The sequence below is a fragment of the Camellia sinensis genome, chromosome 10 (genome assembly GCF_055761805.1).
Source record: "Camellia sinensis isolate YWXY chromosome 10, ASM5576180v1, whole genome shotgun sequence".
Lineage (NCBI taxonomy): Eukaryota > Viridiplantae > Streptophyta > Magnoliopsida > Ericales > Theaceae > Camellia > Camellia sinensis.
The window spans coordinates 98,320,115-98,343,523 of record NC_138970.1 but is presented as its reverse complement, the minus strand read 5'-3'; the positions used below and the strand labels follow the sequence as shown (position 1 = coordinate 98,343,523).

Genomic DNA, 23,409 nt, shown 5'->3' with positions numbered 1-23,409 from the left:
CAATCCTACATTTAATCAAGTCACATAGATCCACAAGTTTTGGGAGAGTTTCTCTAAACACACACTCATTCCTGCACTTCCAAACAGACCACCACACAGCCAATGGAATCACCCTCCAAATCTTCCTTTCTTTCTTCTTTAACTTTCCCCCTACCCACCACAGCAGTAGACTCTTCACAGATCCTGGAATAGCAGCTTGGACATCCCATCAATCCAGCATTTCTGCCCAAACCATCCACACAAAGGGACACCAAATTAATACATGATGCACTGATTCACTGCCACTGCCACAAAACACACAAGCTATGGAAGCACTTGGGTTGATCACCCCCACTTTTTGCAGAAATTCCTTGGACTTAATTCTTTTTTTCCACGCAAACCAACCAAAAACCTGCACCTTAGGAGGGATGTACTTAAGCCAAATCAATTTGGTAATACTCATGATGGCACCTGTATTATCCACACCCCACCTATATAAATCTACTACTGTTAGTACCCCAGCAGATGATGCTAACCATGTAGGTCGATCAACGCACTCTGGACACACTGCAGGAGCCCCCAGCATATAATCAAGAAGTCTAGCCAGCTCCTGCTTCTCCCACTCATATAACCCCCTTCTAAACTCAAAGGACCAGCCATCCACTATATTTTTCTTATCAGCGAAAATTCTTAAGGATTCCTTTTTATCGAAAGACAACCTATATAAGATTGGAAATTCATCCTTCAAACAAACAGACTGACACCAAGTATCAGACCAAAATCTAATCCTCCTCCCATCTCCAACCTTCAACTTAAAATTATTCAAGTAAAACTCCTTGAGGCTACTACACTATTCAGCTACAGAAATAATCTCTTTCCATACTGCCAAGTGGCTGCTAGATGAAATTAGAGTTGGAATCCACCCATCAATCTCCATCTTATATCTGCTACAAATTACTCTCTTCCACAAAGCATCATTTTCACTACCAAACCTCCACCACCATTTAATTAACAAACACTTGTTCACATCCCTTATTTTCCTGATACCCAAACCACCTTTCTCTACTGTTTTAGACAAGTCCTCTCACTTGATCATATGGACTTTCTTTACCAGTTCAGACCCACCCCATAAGAATGTGGCTTGAATCTTCTCCAACTCTCTAGCTACCCCTTCAGGCATCTTAAACAAAGATAAGTAGTACACTGGCAATGCTGAAGTTACCGACTTGACAAGTGTTAACCTCCCTGCGAATGACAACAACTTTCTCTTCCAACCAGCTGTAGACACCCCATTTTTGACCGTCCTTAAGACTTGGACGTCACCATTGTAGCACTTGGTGATACCCTTGTTTGTGCTCGTCTTGAGTTCCCGGAGGTCTCGGTTGCGCGCCTTGCCTCAGGATCTCTCGGCTCGACCGTGTTGTGTCTGGTTTTGCACCAAACACTTGTGTTTTGCCTTGAAGGGGCAGGGAATGCCTTGTGAGGCATCCCCACACATCACCGGCCATGGCTTGAGGCCACCGTCCAGTGATTTTGTGCCATCGGCAATGTATATTTCCGGTCGGCACTCTTTGTTGCCGGTCGGCCATTTATTTTTCCAAAATGGCAATTTTGAATGGCCGATCACTGTTCATCTACTTTTAGTAGATATTTTGTGTCAGCTGTGATAGCTGGCACCCACTCTGTTCCCCTCCATACACGTGTATGGAGGGATTTCCCTCTAAGCAAGCTTGTTTGGTAAGCTTTGCAAGGGGGAACTTCTATAAGAGGAGAGCTCTCCTCCTTCTTCTAGGTTGGCAATTTTGAAAGAAAAACCAGAGCTTATACATATACATACACACTCTCTCTCTATATTTCCCTCTCTCTCCTCCCTTGTGTGTGTTTTGTGGCCTAAAAGTGCATTTTTACCTTAGTTTTGCACTAACACACACACTACCACACCTTACTTCGACTTTGGGGGATTTTGAGGGTTATTTGTTGAGGTTTTGGACTAGTTTTGGTCAATAGAGGGTGGCTGGACCAAGTGTTCTTCAAAGGTTCTTCAAGGGTAATCACTTTACTTTAGTTTCCCCAATCTTGCATTGGCTTTTGACCTATCTTGCTTTCTGTTTTAGGCTTTGTGTATAACATGAAAAAGCTTTGTATTTTCATGCTTAAGACATCTCATTGAGGTCGTTTTGGCATTGGGGGTCGAACTCCCCCTCTTAGGCCTCTTTTGGCCTCTTTTGGTGCCTTTTCTTTAAGCCTTGTTGACCTTTGGTGTATTGCTCTCTTCACCACTGAAATCCAGTGAATTTTCAGTGGTGAAGAAGATGGTTTGAGGTCTTGCATAGGGGAGGGACACCCCTCTCCCCTTTTGTCTCTCTTTTATCCTTGTTTTGGCTTAAAGGGCAACATGCATGCTTGATCATTTTTGGTCCCATTTCAGAAGCTTTTTGGGTGTTTTGGGTCATATTATATCTCTGTCCAATGGTGGTTTGTTGGCCCTTAGCATGCATTTTATACTTGCTTTGTAATTTTCCATCTTGCCTAGAAGTGTGCTATATGTTTAGCCTAGCATATCCTCTTGTTTTGGCTTTGCTTTGTGAGGTTCTTGGCCATATTTTGTCATGCATGAGGTCTGTTGGCCACTGATTTGGACTTGTTTAGCATGCTTGGTATAGTTAGTTTACATTTTGGCTTGTAAGCCTCGAGTGTGTGAGTCTCTAGCATGCTTAGCTTACCTTAATCTCATGACTTGACATCATTGTAGATCATATTTCAGTCCCTAATCCATGCTTGTATGTTTGTCTTCATCATCTCTTTCATGCTTTGAGGGGTTGTCCTTTTATGCCTTGGAAATGGTCATTGTGCATGCCCATGCGTTTAGATATTAGGTTGCCATATCAGTGGCTTTTGAGGGTCCTTTTTGCATGCTAGAACTCTGTTTTGCATTGAAAATTCATGCCATGTTTGCTTGGGATAAGTATTGAGGGATGCTCCCTTTTGGCGGCCTTGAATGCCCTTGTTTTGGACTCATTCCTTGGCATGTTTTGACCATGATCCATGCATGCTTTAGTCTTGTTTTGGAGTCCCTTGGGACTGTTTTAGGTCATTTTGGTCCTTTAAGGTTTGGTCGACATAGCTTTGGTTTGCCCCCTTTTATTGGCTTCAAGTAGTGGTCATTGTTGCATGCCTTACTTGCATGATTTGTTCGATTTGGCATCATCCTTTATTCATTTTTCAGAGCCTGGCATGTTGGTTTAATGCCCTTTTATATCGCCTTTAAGTATGCTTAGAGTTGTCCCCTTTCATGCTTAGGTGATGGACCTTGATATGTGCATACTTGTATGCATCATTTGTGCTCTTGTACATCATTTTGGCCACTGTTTATGGCAAGGTTGAGGTCTGCCATTTATGGTTTAAGTCCACCATTGCATGCTTATCATATGCTTGTTGCTTATTTGGTTCATTATATGTTGTCCCGTGCTAGCCTTATGGCATATTGGTCCATGTTTGCATCACATTTGCATCTCATATGACTAGCATTTTGCATACTTAACATGATAGATTGCATCACATTTGACATGTTTTGCATCTTAGTATCATGTTACATTTTGAGCCATGCTTGCATAACATGCATTGCATTGCTTGGTTTGGGGTGTCAAACCAAGTGTGAGGGATGAGGGGCGTTTGTACTTCGAGTGACAAAACACACCTCAACCCTCGGTCACCTAGGCCCTTGACTTTGGCATGATAGGATCTTGGTCCTCATTTGTGTGTTGCATGCATTTTTACATTGAATTGCAACCTTGGCTCCTTAGGCTATCATGCATCAAATGCATGATTGATAGCCCGAGGGTCAAGGGCCATGCTCCCTCGAGTCCGTTACATGATTGGGAGAGTAGCCATGCATACACTTGCTTGAAATTTCATGCCATACACTGTCTGTCCTTGTTGCTGTCAAAAACCAGATTCTGCAGGAACTTTTTGCCGACCGGCAGGGTTCAGTGCCGACTGGCAACCCTTCCTGGGCCGATATCTTCATCAACAGCCGATGGATATTTTCAATGGCCGGTGGACATTTCCTTCAGCCGATGGTGTTCCACAGTTTTCAGGGGACCTGTCCCAGAACTTTGGCAATTTTGAGAGAAGCAGGGCAGTGTAAACGGAGGCGGCAGTGGTATGGTACGGACTTTCTGGGCGAGACGGGTTCGAGCATACATCATTCGCGTATCCCGAGACGGGGGCTGTGGCCACGTTTCTTTTTGCATTCATTCTGTTAATTAATTAGAAATCCTGTAATAATTTGTGTGTTTATTATTCGGACTGTAATATTTATTTGGACCCTCCGAGTGAGGGCAATTGTGTAATAAGTGTGCGCGGGTGTGTATATGTCTTCCAACCCCACGTCTTTCTTCCATTTTATTTACCCGCTTATGATGGTAAACTAGGGCATATTTAAATTAGCATACCTTATGCTATGCATGCGTGCATCCATACATTTGTCTTGCATGCACCGGGGTCGGCGCATCATTCTAACTGCATCTGTATTTCAATTCCAAATTGAATACGCGTTAGTTGCAGCATTTCACATACTATGTTTAGGATAGCCGAGCCTGTCTGGATTGCATCTTTGCATGTGTTGCATTAGCCATTTCAAATATGAACTAGGATCATGCATGTGATTACTAACTAGTTCCTGTCTTGGCTTGGAGTACTCTGTAAGTTCTTTTGCTTTAGCATCCTTGCATGCGTGTGAGTGTTGCCATAACAGCATGATTACCATGAGGCTAGCTGCTTATGTGATATAACTGCTTGAATGCCTGTGGATGGAGGTTGAGTTACCTAAATTGGAAAAAACGCATTAAAGCTGTGAATTTTAAGCCCCCTAGATAGTGGCAAAATCACCTTTTCTAAAAGCCCACTTGAGGGTGGCAAAACCTGCATTTTAGCCTACTTGCGAGTAGCAAGCCATTTTCAAAACAAACATGAAATGTTTTTGCTCCAATTTAGGCGATTTGGTCTATACTTGTTTGCTGTGCGCATAACATAGTAATTCTAGGCTAATAAATGGAATAAGAACACATAACGTTTTCAAAAACGGATATCATGGTTAGTAGAGGCCGATCTTCGGATCGGGCGAGAGGGGGTGTTCATAGCTGACCTTCCCCAATCGTACCTAAGTTCCCGAGCCGAGGCAACTTTGGTGATGACGGACACGTGGCCTTTGGCACCGAGTCAGGATTTCCTAAATTCCCCCATTTTAAAATATTTAGGTGGCGACTCTGTATCTGGCAAAGCAGTCCATGTTTGGCACTTCTTTTCAAAAAATATGTTTCTCAAAACGATTTGCCGGATTTGGACTCTTTGGTTCAGATTAAGAACCGTGACACAAATCGAGTCCGAACTGTAGCGTGTAGCGAGGGCCCCCCCACGCGGGCGCGTCTACAGTTTCTGGCGACTCTGCTGGGGATTTAGAGAGCTTGACTCGAACTTGTGGTATCCTGTTTTGATTTCATTTACGTGTCTCTTCACATTGCATGTGCATTGGTGCGCCTAGGACACCATGTTTGCCATCTGCCATTCCTGAACGGTTTGCCGGAGGCTTGTCTTGTCAAGGCATGACCATAAGGCTGACTGGTTATGGGCTCTGACAGTGTGGGAACACAAACCCCAGTTTTACCGGGGCACCCTTTTTGACCATTCGACCTAGTGCATATCGAAATCCATAGTGACCATTCCAAGCTAGGACAGGTTGCTTACCCGATGTTAGGTTGTTTGAAAACTGCTGCGTGCATAGTGGAACCCTAGCTCCTGACAAAATAGGACAGGGAAACCCTACCCCAACATAGGGGTGTTTTGGCTCTCTTTACTTGCTATGTGCTTCTAGAGTGTATCTCTACAGGAATGTACATATCAGTTTGCAAGATTGAGTATTAGACCTGAGGGCATCAGTATCAGTTTACGAGAATCAGTTATCTGCGGGTACCAGGTTCAGTTTTGGGAACAGTGATTTTGGGGAACAGTGATCAGTATCGAGGAACAGTGTATTCGACTTACCAACTGTGTATTATGAATACCCAACTGTGCATTGTATGTGTTTATTTTACGCCGTTGTGCTGTCCAATTGTTTGTTTATTTACTGCTTTATTTATCTTTTTGCTAGGTAGTTTAGCACCATTGCTTCCAACCCGGTAGATATTTCCCAAGCACTCTGGATTAGAGGTCGTCGGCTCCATCGATTTGAGGATCTGGTAGACGGACAACCAGTGTACCACTCTCTACCCCCAGTTACTAGACGGAGGACAGCTAGGCAGAGGGCATCAGTTCGACAGTCAGTACAGAGGGCTTTATCTACCCTACCTGCATACAGTAGGGATCGGGGTTCTGTTTCACCCGCAGAGAGGGAACATATACCGATAATTCAGTCAGAACAAAATAGTATGGCTAGTTTAGAGGAGATGGTGCGCCAACTCCAAGAGAGCATGAAAATGATGCAGCAGGATGCTGTCCGGCAGGCGGAGTTCGCCAAGCAGCAGGCCACGGTTATGAATGAACAAACTGAGTTAATCGTGAGGTTACAGCAGCAAACCGAAGCATCTGCTTCACAACAAGTCCCTCCCCCACCAAGGGTTCCGATACCCGAAGAAACACCGAATGCCCGGAATGTCCAAGAGGATACCGACCTTCCAGCGGGGCCAGCTCCACTCCCGATTCCGCCACAACTATCCAAGGCACCCACGCCTGTCAATATACCGGACTCTCCTTTTGAGTTCGAAGTGGACCCCACAGCCTTAAAATTGAGTAAGTTGGAAAAGATGTTTAAGAGATCCCAGGGAGTCAAGACCATCCCTGACATCGAAGATGGGTATACCGACGCAGCCGTGACGTTGCCTGACAGATTCAAAATGCCGCACATTGATCGATTTGATGGGTCCGGAGACCCCATGGTGCACCTAAGGTTGTTTTCAGATATCCTAAGGCCAATGGGCCTCACTAGACTGCAGAAGCTGCCTTTATTTGGCCGGACCCTGTTGGGTGTAGCGGCCATATGGTATGCCAAATTGGAGGATGACGTCAAGAGAAGTTGGGATGAGATGGCTGAGGCCTTCATCTTGCAGTACTCATACAATACACAAATCGAGATTACGACCCGGGATCTCGAGACAACGAGGCAAGAACTCAAAGAGAGCTTCTCGGAATTCGTAACCAGATGGCGAGCTAAGGCTTCGGTGATGACCTTAAGGCCCACAGACAAAGACCAGATTCGAATGATTGTGCGCAATCTTCAGCCGAAATTGATGCAAAAGATGATTGTACTCCCCTTTCCTACCTTTTCTGATCTACATGAAATGGGGGTGCAGATTGAGGATGCCTTAAAGCAAGGATTGATTGATAATGACCGGGAGCAACCCCGTAGAACTTTCAATCGTAACACTAATGCTAGCCCGAGTGGCCCTACAACTACCAGGACCTCCGAAGTGAGTATGGTCACCACCAACCCTCCCTCAAGAACTATGGCAGCCACACCATTCTCCGGTGCGTCCGGAAACAACCCACAAATAGTCAAATACCCACCCAAAAACACCAGAACCTTCGCTCCGCTTTATATGCCCCTGTCCAAAGCTTTGGGGGTCTTAATCAGAAAAGGGCATCTAAGCCCCTAGAGCCGCGGCCCTCACCAGAAAGACCCCCCGCTACCCACAACCCAGCCAAATATTGTGCATTTCACCAACAGCACGGTCATGACACCGACCTGTGCTTCCGATTGCGTCATGAGATTCAAGATCTCATCGATAACGGGGTGATTTTGCCTCCTGAGAAACCCAACATTACTACAAACCCTCTCCCTACACATAACCAAAATCCACCACCCAAAAGAGTCAACTTCATCCAAGCTGGGGTCGTGCCTTACGATCCTAGCATCTATATCACTCCTTCCCACCTGCCTAAGCTGGAAGTGTTCCTTCCCGATTGCACCGATTTGTGCATGATGGACATCTCCATAACCCGACCTAAGCCAACGGTGGTGACTATCGAGAACCGGAAAGAGAGGACTCCAAAGGAGAAAGGGGTTCTTGAGCTAGAGTCTGCGGAATCTGGGAGTGGTGTTGGGAATGCTTATAGTCCGAGTGACTACATTTTATCAATAGGCCAGGACAGGCCAGATATGGAACTACCAACAGAGGGGGAGCTGTGTGTGATCCAAGGGGACAGTCTAGGACAGGGAACAGATGATGTAACGGCTGTGGAAGAGGATCTTGCCAAGCTCCAATTTTACAGTAACCAAGATCCAGGGGACTTAGCCGTCAACTGGTTCGATTATGAGGAATCAACAGAGGCTACGGGATGGTTGGACGATCAACCAGATGTGGTGGAAGAGTCTCAGCCACAACAAGGCCCGACAGGGGCAAGAATATCAGTGACAGCCGGAAGGGTTGGAGAACAGAGTGCATCGCCGGAGAGCGCTGGTGTCAAGAATTTCGCTCGGGATTGGAGCATTTCGAGTACGGGGATTATTGAACAGCTGGCTGCATTGACACAGTCGGGACAGGAAAGATTCGAAGATTCCGAGAGAATCAGGAAGGCAAAAGCCCATGTGGGGACTGAGACTGCTATAAACACAGAAACGGAAAATGCCGCGAGCATAGGGATAGAAGGTACTGCGAGTATGAGAACAGTCATGCCAGAGCCGGGCAGGTGCCTGTCAGCAGCAGATGGAATGTGGTGGGAGGATGATGATCTATGTCTTGCCCACACGGACGAAGATTGGGGGAGTAACCAACCAGATGATACCTGGTATATCGGCGAAGTCGATCACATGACTAGGAGTGGACGGTATTTCAAGCCTCCACACCTAGATCAACCAGAGGTGTCTGGAAAAGATAGGGAGGCAGAGAAGCAAAAAGAAAAGCAACTCGAAGATGAGGCCGTATTGAGACAATTGAAAAAGATACAAGCAGACATCTACATCTGGGGGCTGCTTATGGCTTCTCGAGTACATAGACAGGCCATCCTTTCAGCCATGGACAAAGCCAAGCTTTTTATAGACACCACGCCCGAACAGCTGGTGGGCCTAGTTTTTTCGGGAGGAGCTACCCCGATGTTGACCTTTTCTGACAAAGAACTGCCACCTGAGGGTGCGAACCATAATAGGCCACTCTACATCTCCGTGGAGTGCAGAAATAAATGGATACCCGTGGTGCTTGTCGACACAGGGTCCGCCATCAACGTCTGTCGGGTAAGGACAACCTACACGATCGGTTTGAAAATCGCGGACTTTGTGCCAACGGCCCAGGTGATTCGGGCGTATGATAACACGAGCCGGGAAGTAATGGGAACAATTAAGATTCAAACAAAGGTTGGGCCGGGACAGCATGAGATAGATTTCCATGTCTTAGAGGTTCCTGCAACGTTCAACCTGCTTTTGGGGCGGTCGTGGCTGCATCAGGTAAAGGCAGTCTCCTCCACCCTACATCAAGTGGTGAAATACCCCTATGGGAAGGGAGTAGCCATTGTTTTTGGAAATTCATCGATTCATCCGCCGCCGGAGGTATCTACGCCTGTTCTAGAAATCGAGCACGGTATAGAAGATGTGTTCATATCGGGTTTTACCTTGGCTAAGGCTCGGGTTGTACAAGACATCATGGCAGCTAATGAAGGGGTATATGTCAGTGCTCAAGCAGTCTATCTCATGAACAAGCTCCAACACATCCCCAGGATGGGATTGGGAAAGAGCGGCCGGAAGGGCGTCGCAGCATTGGCCGAAGTGCCACACAACCCTCATACCTTTGGATTGGGTTATCTACCCACCAAAGAGGACTGGGTAAGGAAAGGAAAGGAAATGGCCGGAAGAGCCAGAGCGAAACAGATGGGGAAGCCCTTTGACTTGATGCACCGGCCCATTCAGGGTACCCTAAACGGATGTTTCGTCTGAGAGGGGGAGGACTTTCCGTTCTGTGGCTTCCCAAAGCCGTGGCTGAACGCGGAAAGGAAGCGCGTGCTAGGGTTTGAGATTTTCTTTGATCTACAGTTACCTAGGGATGACATTGCTGAAGAGTAGACAGACCCATTAGCCAAGGCTGAGCAAAGTAAGGAAGTGCAGTCTAAGGACGCTGGAAATGAAATGGGGGTAGCATTGGCATGTCTACTTTCAGATCCTTCGATCGAACAGAAGTGCTTGGGGGATAATTCCTCGGTATGCATGATCGGGAATGAAACAGCTGCGGACCTACCATCAACTATTTTGGATGCATCCATCGCACCCTCTCTCGTCTGGAAATATGAAGAGGGATTTTTATCAAGCAGCACCGGGTCAGGTAGTGAGCCGGAATCTGATTCCACCGAATCTTGTGAGTCGGAATCAGGTTCCAACTCGACTGAGTCTGAGTCCGGTATTCCTGGGGGTGATAACCCGGATGCCACAGTCCTGTCTAGGTCGTCATTTTCTTTCTCTTTTGAGTCTGTTGTAACAGAAGAATTGGACGGCTTGGAAGTATTTAATGAGAATGATGTTGATGTGGTTTCTGAGTATTTTTCTGTGCCTTTGATTTATTGTTTAAATCAGGATTTTCAAAATTTTGATGAAAACGACGAGGAAGAAATTCCTCCGGTTTTGCAACGATTAATTGATCAAGAGCAGGAAAGATTTGTTAAACCCTTAATGGATGAAATCACTACTGTGAATGTTGGTACTGAGAAGGACCCACAGCTAGTCCAGATCGGGTCCACGTTGTCTTCGGAGGAACGCGAGCGCTTAGTCGCTTTATTAAAAGATTTCAAAGACGTTTTCGCGTGGTCCTACGAAGACATCCCTGGAATCGATCCTGAGATTGTACAGCACCGGATCCCTTTCGACCCCGAGGCCCGACCCATCAAACAGAAGTTCAGAAGGATTCGTCCGGACTGGGCCATCAAAATTAAGGAAGAGGTCACCAAGAAAATCGATGCAGGCTTCCTGTTAGTATCCGAATACCCGACTTGGTTGGCCAACATTTTTCCGGTGCCGAAGAAGGATGGCAAGATCCGAGTATGCGTGGATTTCAGGGATTTGAATAGAGCTAGTCCGAGGGACGACTTTCCCTTGCCGCATATTAATGAGTTGGTGGATTTTACAGCGGGGCATGCTTTGCTCTCGTTTATGGATGGTTTCTCAGGCTACAATCAGATAGTGATGGCACCCGAAGACCGGGAGCAGACTGCTTTCACCACCCCGTGGGGGACATACTGTTACAAAGTGATGCCGTTTGGGTTGAAGAATGCTGGGGCCACATATCAACGGGCTGCAACCACAATATTGCATGATATGATCCACAAAGAGGTTGAGGTGTACGTGGATGACATGATTGTCAAGTCCAAAGAAAGAGAAGGCCACTATATCGCCTTACAAAAGTTCTTCCAAAGGATCAGAGAATTTCGGTTATGGCTAAATCCTCAGAAGTGTACATTCGGTGTTACAGCGGGAAAAATGATGGGATTTCTGATTACACAAAGGGGCATCGAAGTTGACCCTTCCAAAATCAAGGCCATCTTAGAAATGCCACCACCAAGGACTGAAAAGGAGGTGCGAGGCTTTCTAGGTAAAGTGCAATTCATAAGACGGTTTATTTCAAAACTAACCTTGACTTGTGAACCACTTTTTGGTCTCCTGAAGAAAGGAAAGAAATTCTAATGGGACGGCCGATGTCAAACAGTTTTTGAACAGATCAAAGAATATTTACAGAACCCGCCCGTGTTGTCACCACCAGAGCCGGGGAAATCGTTGATATTGTACCTTTCAGTAACTGAGACTACCATGGGCTGCATGCTTGCACAAGAGTCAGAGGACAAAGTGGAAAGGGCCATCTATTATCTAAGCAAGAAGATGCTGGATTACGAGACCCGCTACACTCCGCTGGAGAAGGCTTGTTTGGCCTTGGTATGGGCTACCAGGAAACTGCGGCACTACCTGTTAGCTCACTCTGTAATGTTGGTTTCACGCTTGGATCCCATCAAATATCTTTTCGAGAAACTGGCACTTACGGGTAGGCTAGCTCGTTGGCTGCTGTTGCTTTCTGAATTTGATCTGAAGTATGTGACACACAAGTCAGTAAAAGGAAGAGCGGTAGCGGAGTTCCTTGCCGACCACCCAGTTGAAGGGGATGAAGCGGTTGAGTACCTATTCCCAGATGAAGCCATTCTGCACATCGAAGGTGAAACTTGGACGATGTAATTTGACAGAGCGTCAAACCAGTACGGGTATGGGATAGGAGTGTTGTTGATAGCGCCTGACGATTCCCGTATCCCTTTAGCATTCAAGCTCCGGTTCAAAGTCTCGAACAATGAAGCAGAATATAAGGCATGTATTGCCGGCCTAGAAGCAGCCCTAGAACTAGGGGCAAGGCGGTTGGACGTCATTGGGGACTCGAACCTTGTTGTGTCTCAAGCAAAAGGAGACTGGAAAGTCAAAGAGGAAAAGATGATAATTTACCACCAGACCTTGGATTTGTTAATTCCTCGGTTTGAGAAGCTAAATTTCACCCACCTAGTAAGAGAGAACAACAGGTTCGCAGATTCACTAGCAACTCTATCTTCCATGATAGACATCCCGTTTGGAGTCCGGATGCGTCCAGTCATTATTGACCAGAAGTTTGCGCCGGCATATGAGTCAATTTCCGCCATAGATGAGGCTCAGGACGACAGCCCTTGGTATTACGACATTTGGAACTTCTTGGAAAAGGAGGCGTATCCACCAGGGGCAAATGCCAAGGATAAAAGGGCAATCAGAAGAATGGCCATTCAGTTCATCATCTGTGGGGGTAAGCTGTATAAGAGAGGTCATCTGGGAATGCACAAGCTGTACGTCGGAGCCGAAGAATCGAAGCGCCTGATGGAGGCCATCCATGGAGGAGAGTGTGGTGTGCACATGAACGGAGTAATGCTAGCACGGAAGATCCTTCGACAGGGTTACTACTGGTCCACCATGGAGGAGGATTGTATCAGCTTTGTTCGACGATGCCACAAATGTCAAATCCATGCGAATCGCATGAATATCCCGCCATCAAAGCTGTACAACATGACTTCACCATGGCCATTTTTAGTTTGGGGAATTGATGTGATCGGGGCTGTTACTCCAAAAGGGTCGAATAGGCATGAGTTTATCTTGGTCGCGATAGATTATTTCACAAAGTGGGTCGAGGCCCAATCATATGCCGTGTTGAAGGCGTCGCACGTTGCAAAGTTTATCAGAAACAACATCATCTGTCGCTACGGGGTCCCAAACGAGATTATTTCGAATAATGGTTCCCACTTTAAGAATGAAGTAATTGCCTTGTTGGAGAAATATAACGTGGCCTTTCATAAGTCATCCACATACCGGCCGCAAACCAACGGAGCAGTTGAGGCCGCCAACAAGAACATCAAGCATATACTGCAGAAGATGGAGGAAACCTACCGGGATTGGCCAGATAAACTGCCATTTGCTCTGTGGGGTTACAGGACTTCAATTAGAACTTCTACCGGAGCGACTCCGTATTCATTGGTTTATGGGATGAAGGCCGTTCTACTTATCGAAATTGAGGTTCCGTCATTACGAGTATTGGCTAAGTGTCAAATAGCCGAAGCAGATTGGCAGCAGAGCAGATTTAAGGAACTCATGCTCTTTGATGAGAGAAGACTGAAAGCACTGTACCATGTTCAAAGTTATCAGCGCAGAATTGCCCGGGCTTTCAACAAGAAAGTTAAGTCTAGGAATCTAAAGGAAGGAGATTTGGTGCTCAAAGACAACCGAGCTCCCATCCACGACCCAAGGGGCAAGTTCAGGCCTAATTGGACTGGTCCCTATATCATTAAAGCTATCTGGTCAGGTGGAGCTGTGGTTCTGATGGACCTAGTTGGCTTGGAATTTTCCCAACCGATCAACATGGACAAGTTGAAGAAATATTACCCTTGAGAGGCTCGCTAGGCCGAAAACCCGAAAGGGCGACCTAGGCAAAAGTTAGAGCACAAAAATTGGAAAATATAAAACTGAGCTCGCAAGGTTGAAAACCCGCAAAGGGCGACCTTTGCAAAAGTTAGAGCGTAAAAGGAGAGTGAAAATACTCGAGTGAACCTAAGCCTGAACTACGAAAGGCTTGATTCCCATCTTTGGGATACGTAGGCAACTTCCTCCTGGAGTTCAGCCATAACCCTTTTCCCCGATCAACTTTGTCCATTTGATCATCTCGGTCATCTTTGTCTATTCAGCATTCAAGGGTTTAGTTATGATCTCCGGTGCAGCGCTCTTCAGACTAGGGGCAACTTTCCAGTTGCAGAGATCCGGGGTTGTGCATCTCGGTGACAGACCTCAGGCGTGTCCAGTTCTGATCCACATCGAAAATGATTTTGAGAAGTTTTAATAAAAGTTGACTTCGTTCAAAATAATCATTTTACAACTTTGATCATTTTTGGACCAAAGCGGAAAATTTTCAGTACCACAACCTTCAATTTCATTGATTTCAAAACAGAGTTCTCCTGCTCTTGCATACAATCGAAGTTGCTTTTTATTACACTCATAAAGAAAACTTGAAAGTACTAATAAAGCAATAAATCCGGGGCATAGTCAAGTCAGGTGCTCCTGCGCCCCCTCCCAGAGATGGTCGAAGCCTCTAACGCCAAGATGGGCCCGACATGTGCCTCCTCATTAAGCCAATCCAAGCACTCATCAAACAAAGTGCAACTGAAAGTAGGAGCGGGGGCAGGAGTTCTCTCGTCCTCCACGCGGTGGCCTGCCAAGCAAGCTGTACGCCTCAGGCCGGGAATGCAGCAGGATACTCTATCCCCTCTGGCAGGCAGGTCTGATCATGGCCAAATTGGCCTCGAATCCAGAATGGGAAGTAGAACGCACAGTGAGTGAGACCAATCAATTGAATCCCAGTCTGCCGGGGCATATTGTAACTCATTGTCGGAAGGCTCAGCCAAGGGCACCGCCAAGCAATACGGTCTGCGGACAGGCTGCACATCCAATCAAACCACCATCCCTCGTCAAGGGCATTGACTAGACGGTGCCGAAAAAAGTAGCCGCGAGCTGAATATGCTGGGCAAGAGTCCACAACCTGCAGTTTGTCCATCAACCATGCCTGGGAAGGGATTAAAAAAATGAGAGAATAAAGAATAGAGAGATGTACGAGGAGAGAAAAGTGAGAATAGGGTTTTGTGAGAAAAAAAAAAACTGATCTTGAGGGCCGAGTGATGTGAGCAATGCATATGTGAGATTGGGTGGGAAACATTACCTGTAGTAGTAGTGGACTCCCTGCTAATCTGGTCGTCTCATGACGATAAAAGGCGTCTAAGCCCATCGGCGTCTCAGCCAGAGTCATGGCAATACAGCTCTTGCCCTCCTTCAAGCCTTGGGCAACCTCGGTCAGTCGGACACTAGACCCTCCGGAGCCTGAGACAAATAGAAAATGAGATAACATGCACAAACAGAGGGCGTGTCACTGGAAGCCTTGCCAGTGTTGGTTGTTGCGATCACCAGCATTAGAAAACCGATCGGTCAAACTCGGAATGTCCAGCATCCCGTCACAAATCAGAGACCGAGCGTCACGCATACTAAGTCCACACATTCGCCCTAAGGATTGGGCATGGCCAAAATTAAGTTGGGGCAGGAGCTCCTCGTCGCGCTCGGACTCCATTAAGGCTCGGAAATCTTCAAAGGTAGGACATATCTCTTGCCCAGCGAAGCTAAAGACATGTGTCACCGGATTCCAAAACCTTTCCGCGGCATGGAGAAACGGGAGGTGCAATGGGGTACGACCCAGAGTGAATAATGCATTTATGCCGAAACCCCGGAAATTCAACTTTTCCGAGCCATCCAAGCTAGCAATCCAAGCTGTGAGATTTTGAGCAAAAAACTCTTCCATTAGAGTAAATCAGTGTGGAATTGAGAAAAACTACGAAGCTGGGGTCTTTTGTAGGAGATAAGGTTGGGTGGAGGACAGGTGTCAACATTCTGGTGATTTCCTCATTCATAGTCGGCCGGCCAAATATTCTACCGACCGGCCATTATCTTTTGCCGACCGAACAAATTTCTGGCCGGTGGCCATTCCTTGTGGCCGATGGCCTCTGCCCCTGGCCGATGGGCTTCCTCTTGGTTCCTTGAGCTGTTTATGCTAGGGATTGGGGAACTCCACCACCTCCGATCCGTCCCTCGGTGATCGATTCTTGCCGAGTCACACCTGTCTGCTTATCAAGTCATTGAACATTTGCTTATCGAGTTGTACTTCACTCCCTTTGAGTTTTTGATCTGTTTATCGAGTTGTACTCACACCTGTTTGGTTATATCATGCCTTTGCTTTGCTTATCGAGTTGTAAGTCGGTTCACTACTTGATTATTACGATGCAAATATTCAGTGTTCAAAATAGGTTCAATTTCGTTCACATTGTGGTGTGATACCTTGGGATGCGATGCATAGAAAGTTTACAAATGCAACATCTTTTGAACAAAATGGTTGTTTCATTTCCATCACGTGTTTTGCAAAATGTGTAATTTTGAGAAAGAATAAAACCTGCCCGAGGCAGTGCAATGTGCTTAAACTACCAGTAAAAAGGAAAGTAAAACATAGAATGACAGGGTAGCAAAGTGTCGGAATTGATACCAGTAAAACTCCCCTTGCGGTCAACGCACCTTCCGCACCTTTGTTCGGGTTAACTACATGGTTTGGCACCTTCGTCACTCGAGACAATGCGGGAAAGCACACGTTTGAAACGTGAACCTTCGAGTTGACCTCAGGCCACAAGTTCTGCGGGCGATGCTCGAGACATACGAGGAACGTCCCGTCCCGTATCCTTTTTATATCTTGTGAATTCCACAAATCGTTTCAATTATGTTGTGTTACAGTACTTTACATTCCAGCATCGCGAATAACATGTTTCTACTTACATGTGCACATTCAACTCTTCTCATACACATTACTTGCGTAGACCGCATGTTTTGTTTGCGTAGACCGCATGTTTGTTCAATTTCATTACTTGCGTAGACCACATGTTTTGCTTGCGTAGACCGCATGATTGTTCAATTTCATTACTTGCCTAGACCGCATGTTTGTTCAATTTCATTACTTGCGTAGACCGCATGTTTTGCTTGCGTAGACCGCATGTTTGTTCAATTTCATTACTTGCGTAGACTGCATGTTTTGCTTGCGTAGACCACATGTTTGTTCAATTTCATTACTTGCGTAGACCGCATGTTTTGTTTGCGTAGACCGCATGTTTTGTTTGCGTAGACCGCATGTTTGTTCAATTTCATTACTTGCGTAGACCGCATGTTTGTTCAAATTCATTACTTGCGTAGACTGCATGTTTTGCTTGCGTAGACCGCATGTTTGTTCAATTTCATTACTTGCGTAGACCGCATGTTTTGCTTACGTAGACCGCATGTTTGTTCAATTTCATTACTTGCGTAGACCGCATGTTTTGCTTGCGTAGACCGCATGTTTGTTCAATTTCATTACTTGCGTAGACCGCATGTTTGTTCAAATTTATTACTTGCGTAGACCGCATGTTTTGCCTGCGTAGACCGCATGTTTGTAATCGATTCCATTACTTGCGTAGACTGCATGTTTTACTTGCGTAGACCGCATGTTTTCCTTGCGTAGACCGCATGTCTTGCTTGCGTAGACCGCATGTTTTCTTTGCATAGACCGCATGTTTTGCTTGCGTAGACCGCATGTTTGCATTCAATTTCATTGCTTGCGTAGACCGCATGTTTTACTTGCATAGACCGCATGCTCTGCTTGCGTAGACCGCATGCTTATGTTCGATCTCCTGGCTTGCATAGACCGCATGCTTATGATCAGTTTCGTTGCCCGCGTAGACCGCGTGCTCCACTTACATGTCTGTGCCTTCATAGCATTTTTATGCTTCCCACTTGCTTTGCGTTGTCACGCATTTTCAAATGCATCATCATGCATGTTGCTAATAACATCGTACCTGTTGAGTTTTTTTCTTTACAGGCACGATATTGTATGTACGGTTCATTTGAGACTGGTGCAACCAGACGAGCCGCACAGGTATTGTATCCTCCGAGTGAGACGTATTGAGAATTGCATAATTCTCTTACATCCTTTCTGCATTGTAGTGTAGTTCTGTGTATGCTAGCTTAAAATTGTCGCATGTATGCTTCATTACAGCTTTCTTTGCATGATCATAAGTTATGTCCAGCTCTGTGCATTGTCTTGCATTTTGCCCCTGCCTTCGGGCGCATATCTTGTTTGTCTTGCATGTTTGTCTGAGTCTTCGGCCTTGTCAAAAATGGGTCGTCTCTGGGCTTTGACATTCACTCCCGTCATTGTTATGACTTTCGAGTTCTGTCAAAGAGGGGCAACTGTAGACACCCCATTTTTGACCGTCCTCAAGACTTGGACGTCACCATTGTAACACTTGGTGATTACCCTTATTTGTGCTCGTCTTGAGTTCCCGGAGGTCTCGGTTGCGCGCCTTGCCTCAGGACCTCTCGACTCAACCGTGTTGTGTCTGGTTTTGCACCAAACACTTGTGTTTTGCCTTGAAGGGGCAGGGAATGCCTTCTAAGGCATTCCCATACATCACCGGCCATGGCTTGAGGCCACCGGCCAGTGATTGTGTGCCATCGGCAATGTATATTTCCGGTCGGCACTCTTTGTTGCCGGTTGGCCATTTATTTTTCCAAAATGGCAATTTTGAATGGCCGATCACTGTTCATCTACTTTTAGTAGATATTTTGTGCCAGCTGTCATAGCTGGCACCCACTCTGTTCCCCTCCATACACGTGTATGGAGGGATTTCCCTCTAAGCAAGCTTGTTTGGTAAGCTTTGCAAGGGGGAACTTCTATAAGAGGAGAGCTCTCCTACTTCTTCTAGGTTGGCAATTTTGAAAGAAAAACCAGAGCTTATACATATACATACACACTCTCTCTGTCTATATTTCCCTCTCTCTCCTCCCTTGTGTGTGTTTTGTGGCCTAAAAGTGCATTTTTACCTTAGTTTTGCACTAACACACACACTACCACACCTTACTTTGACTTTGGGGGATTTTGAGGGTTGTTTGTTGAGGTTTTGGACTGGTTTTGGTCAATAGAGGGTGGCTGGACCAAGTGTTCTTCAAAGGTTCTTCAAGGGTAATCACTTTACTTTAGTTTCCCCAATCTTGCATTAGCTTTTGACCTATCTTGCTTTCTGTTTTAGGCTTTGTGTATAACATGAAAAATCTTTGTATTTTCATGCTTAAGACATCTCATTGAGGTCGTTTTGGCATTGGGGGTCGAACTCCCCCTCTTAGGCCTCTTTTGGCCTCTTTTGGTGCCTTTTCTTTAAGCCTTGTTGACCTTTGGTGTATTGCTCTCTTCACCACTGAAATCTAGTGGATTTTCAGTGGTGAAGAAGATGGTTTGAGGTCTTGCATAGGGGAGGGACACCCCTCTCCCCTTTTGTCTCTCTTTCATCCTTGTTTTGGCTTAAAGGGCAACATGCATGCTTGATCATTTTTGGTCCCATTTCAGAAGCTTTTTGGGTGTTTTGGGTCATATTATATCTCTGTCCAATGGTGGTTTGTTGGCCCTTAGCATGCATTTTATACTTGCTTTGTAATTTTCCATCTTGCCTAGAAGTGTGCTATGTGTTTAGCCTAGCATATCCTCTTGTTTTGGCTTTGCTTTGTGAGGTTCTTGGCCATATTTTGTCATACATGAGGTCTGTTGGCCACTGATTTGGACTTGTTTAGCATGCTTGGTATAGTTACTTTACATTTTGGCTTGTAAGCCTCGAGTGTGTGAGTCTCTAGCATGCTTAGCTTACCTTAATCTCATGACTTGACATTATTGTAGATCATATTTCAGTCCCTAATCCATGCTTGTATGTTTGTCTTTATCATCTCTTTCATGCTTTGAGGGGTTGTCCTTTTATGCCTTGGAAATGGTCATTGTGTATGCTACCATGCTTAAGCATTTAGGCTGCCATATCAGTGGGTTTTGAGGCCCCTTTTGCATGCTAGAACTCTGTTTTGCATTGAAAATTCATGCCATGTTTGCTTGGGATAAGTATTGAGGGATGCTCCCTTTTGGCGGCCTTGAATGCCCTTATTTTGGACTCATTCCTTGGCATGTTTTGACCATGATCCATGCTTGCTTTAGTCTTGTTTTGGAGTCCCTTGGGACTGTTTTAGGTCATTTTGGTCCTTTAAGGTTTGGTCGACATAGCTTTGGTTTGCCCCCTTTTATTGGCTTCAAGTAGTGGTCATTGTTGCATGCCTTACTTGTATGATTTGTTCGATTTGGCATCATCCTCTATTCATTTTTCAGAGCCTAGCATGTTGGTTTAATGCCCTTTTATATCGCTTTTAAGTATGCTTAGAGTTGTCCCCTTTCATGCTTAGGTGATGGACCTTGATATGTGCATACTTGCATGCATCATTTGTGCTCTTGTACATCATTTTGGCCACTGTTTATGGCAAGGTTGAGGTCTGCCATTTATGGTTTAAGTCCACCATTGCATGCTTATCATATGCTTGTTGCTTATTTGGTTCATTATATGTTGTCCCGTGCTAGCCTTATGGCATATTGGCCCATGTTTGCATCACATTTGCATCTCATATGACTAGCATTTTGCATACTTAACATGATAGATTGCATCACATTTGACATGTTTTGCATCATCATGTTACATTTTGAGCCATGTTTGCATAACATGCATTGCATTGCTTGGTTTGGGGTGTCAAACCAAGTGTGAGGGATGAGGGGCGTTTGTACTTCGAGTGACAAAACACACCTCAACCCTCGGTCACCGAGACCCTTGACTTTGGCATGATAGGATCTTGGTCCTCATTTGTGTGTTGCATGCATTTTTACATTGAATTGCAACCTTGGCTCCTTAGGCTATCATGCATCAAATGCACAATTGATAGCCCGAGGGTCAAGGGCCATGCTCCCTTGAGTCCGTTACATGATTGGGAGAGTAGCCATGCATACACTTTCTGCCGACCGGCAGGGTTCAGTGCCGACCGGCAACCCTTTATGGGCCGATATCTTCATCAACAGCCGATGGATATTTTCAATGGCCGGTGGACATTTCCTTCAGCCGATGGTGTTCCACAGTTTTCAGGGGACCTGTCCCAGAACTTTGGCAATTTTCAGAGAAGCAGGGCAGTGTAAACAGAGGCGGCAGTGGTATGGTACGGACTTTCTGGGCGAGACGGGTTCGAGTATGCATCATTCGCGCATCCCGAGGCAGGGGCTGTGGCCACCTTTCTTTTTGCATTCATTCTGTTAATTAATTAGAAATCCTGTAATAATTTATTTGTTTATTATTCAGACTGTAATATTTATTTGGACCTTCCGAGTGAGGGCAATTGTGTAATAAGTGTGCGTGGGTGTGTGTATGTCTTCCAACCCCACGTCTTTCTTCCCTTTTATTTACCCGCTTATGATGGTAAACTAGGGCATATTTAAATTAGCATACCTTATGCTATGCATGCGTGCATCCATACATTTGTCTTGCATGCACCGGGCTCGGTGCATCATTCTAACTGCATCTGTATTTCAATTCCTAATTGAATACGCGTTAGTTGCAGCATTTCACATACCATGTTTAGGATAGCCGAGCCTGTTTGGATTGCATCTTTGCATGTATTGCATTAGCCATTTCAAATATGAACTAGGATCATGCATGTGATTACTAACTAGTTCCTGTCTTGGCTTGGAGTACTCTGTAAGTTCTTTTGCTTTAGCATCCTTGCATGCGTGTGAGTGTTGCCATAACAGCATGATTACCATGAGGCTAGATGCTTATGTGATATAACTGCTTGAATGCCTGTGGATGGAGGTTGAGTTACCTAAATTGGAAAAAACGCATTAAAGCTGTGAATTTTAAGCCCACTAGATAGTGGCAAAACCACCTTTTCTAAAAGCCCACTTGAGGGTGGCAAAACCTGCATTTTAGCCTACTTGCGAGTAGTAAGCCATTTTCAAAACAAACATGAAATGTTTTTGCTCCAATTTAGGCGATTTGGTCTATACTTGTTTGCTGTGCGCATAACATAGTAATTCTAGGCTAATAAATGGAATAAGAACATATAACGTTTTCAAAAACGGATTTCATGGTTAGTAGAGGCCGATCTTCGGATCGGGCGAGAGGGGGTGCTCATAGCTGACCTCCCCCAATCGTACCCAAGTTCCCGAGCCGAGGCAACTTTGGTGATGACGGACACGTGGCCTTTGGCACCGAGTCAGGGTTTCCTAAATTCCCCCATTTTAAAATATTTAGGTGGCGACTCTGTATCTGGCAAAGCAGTCCATGTTTGACACTTCTTTTCAAAAAATCTGTTTCTCAAAACGATTTGCCGGATTTGGATTCTTTGGTTCAAATTAAGAACCGTGACACAAATTGAGTCCGAACTGTAGCGTGTAGCGATGGCCCCCCCACGCGGGCGCGTCTACACTAGCCAGTTTGCTTTTGATTTTATCCACAACTGGTTTCCATGTAGCTTTCTTCCTTGGATTAGCTCCTAATGGCATCCCAAGATACTTTAGAGGTAATGACTTAGTTTTACAATTCAACACTGCAGCAAAAGCATCTAACATCTCCTTAGAAACACCCACACCGCATACAACACTCTTATGGAAGTTTATTTTCAGACCCAACATAATTTCAAAGAACCTTAGCACCCTTTTCAACTTCCTCACTTCATCCACCTCAGCTTTACAGAATAATAATGAATCGTCTGCAAACTGGAGATAAGTTAACAACACACCATCATAGCCTACCTTAACACCTTTAATTAGATCTAACTGAGAGGCTCTACTCAACAACATATGTAGACCTTCAGCCGCAAGATTAAACAGAAACGGGGACAGAGGATCCCCTTTGTCTTAGACCTCTTTGTGGGTTGAATTCTTCTGTAGGAGTTCCATTAACAAGCACTGAGAGCCTTGCAGTTGTTACGCACTCCTTAATCCACTTGATCCACTTAACGCCAAACCCAAAATTAGAGAACATTGAAAACAGATAACCTCAATTAATAGAATCATATGCCTTCTCAAAGTCCAACTGAATAAGTACCCCCTTCTCTTTGGCTTTCTTCCATCCGTCAACAACCTCATTAGTTATTAACACCCCATCTAGAATATTTCTACCATTCAAGAACACAGACTGAGACTCACTTATGATCTAAGGCATTACAGATTTTAGTCTATTAGCCAACAATTTTGCTATGATCTTGTATATAGAGCCCACCAAGCTTGTAGGTCTATAATCAGATAGCCCTATTGGATTCTCCATCATGGGTATAAGGGTTATGGAAGAACTATTTATACCCTTGACCAACTTACTATTGTTTTGAAATTCTTTCACAAAATTAACCACATCACCCTTCATGACTTTCCAAAACTTCTGATAACACATCAAGTTAAAACCATCAGGTCCTAGTGCCTTATTCCCATCACAATCCATCACTGCTGATTT

At 45.3% G+C, this 23,409-nt stretch overlaps 1 protein-coding gene across 1 annotated transcript; it reads right to left on the bottom strand.

Annotated features, from left to right (window-relative positions):
• Window positions 1-65: 65 nt before the first annotated feature.
• On the bottom strand, window positions 66-23,397 carry LOC145800581 (uncharacterized). Its single transcript, XM_082890284.1, has 7 exons — window positions 23,182-23,397; window positions 23,008-23,115; window positions 22,795-22,914; window positions 22,392-22,676; window positions 1,091-1,159; window positions 381-721; window positions 66-183 (listed from the first exon to the last, which is right to left on the bottom strand). The coding sequence occupies exons 1-7, from the start codon at window positions 23,395-23,397 to the stop codon at window positions 66-68; spliced, it is 1,257 nt and encodes a 418-aa protein (XP_082746410.1).
• Between the last annotated feature and the right edge of the window lie 12 nt (window positions 23,398-23,409).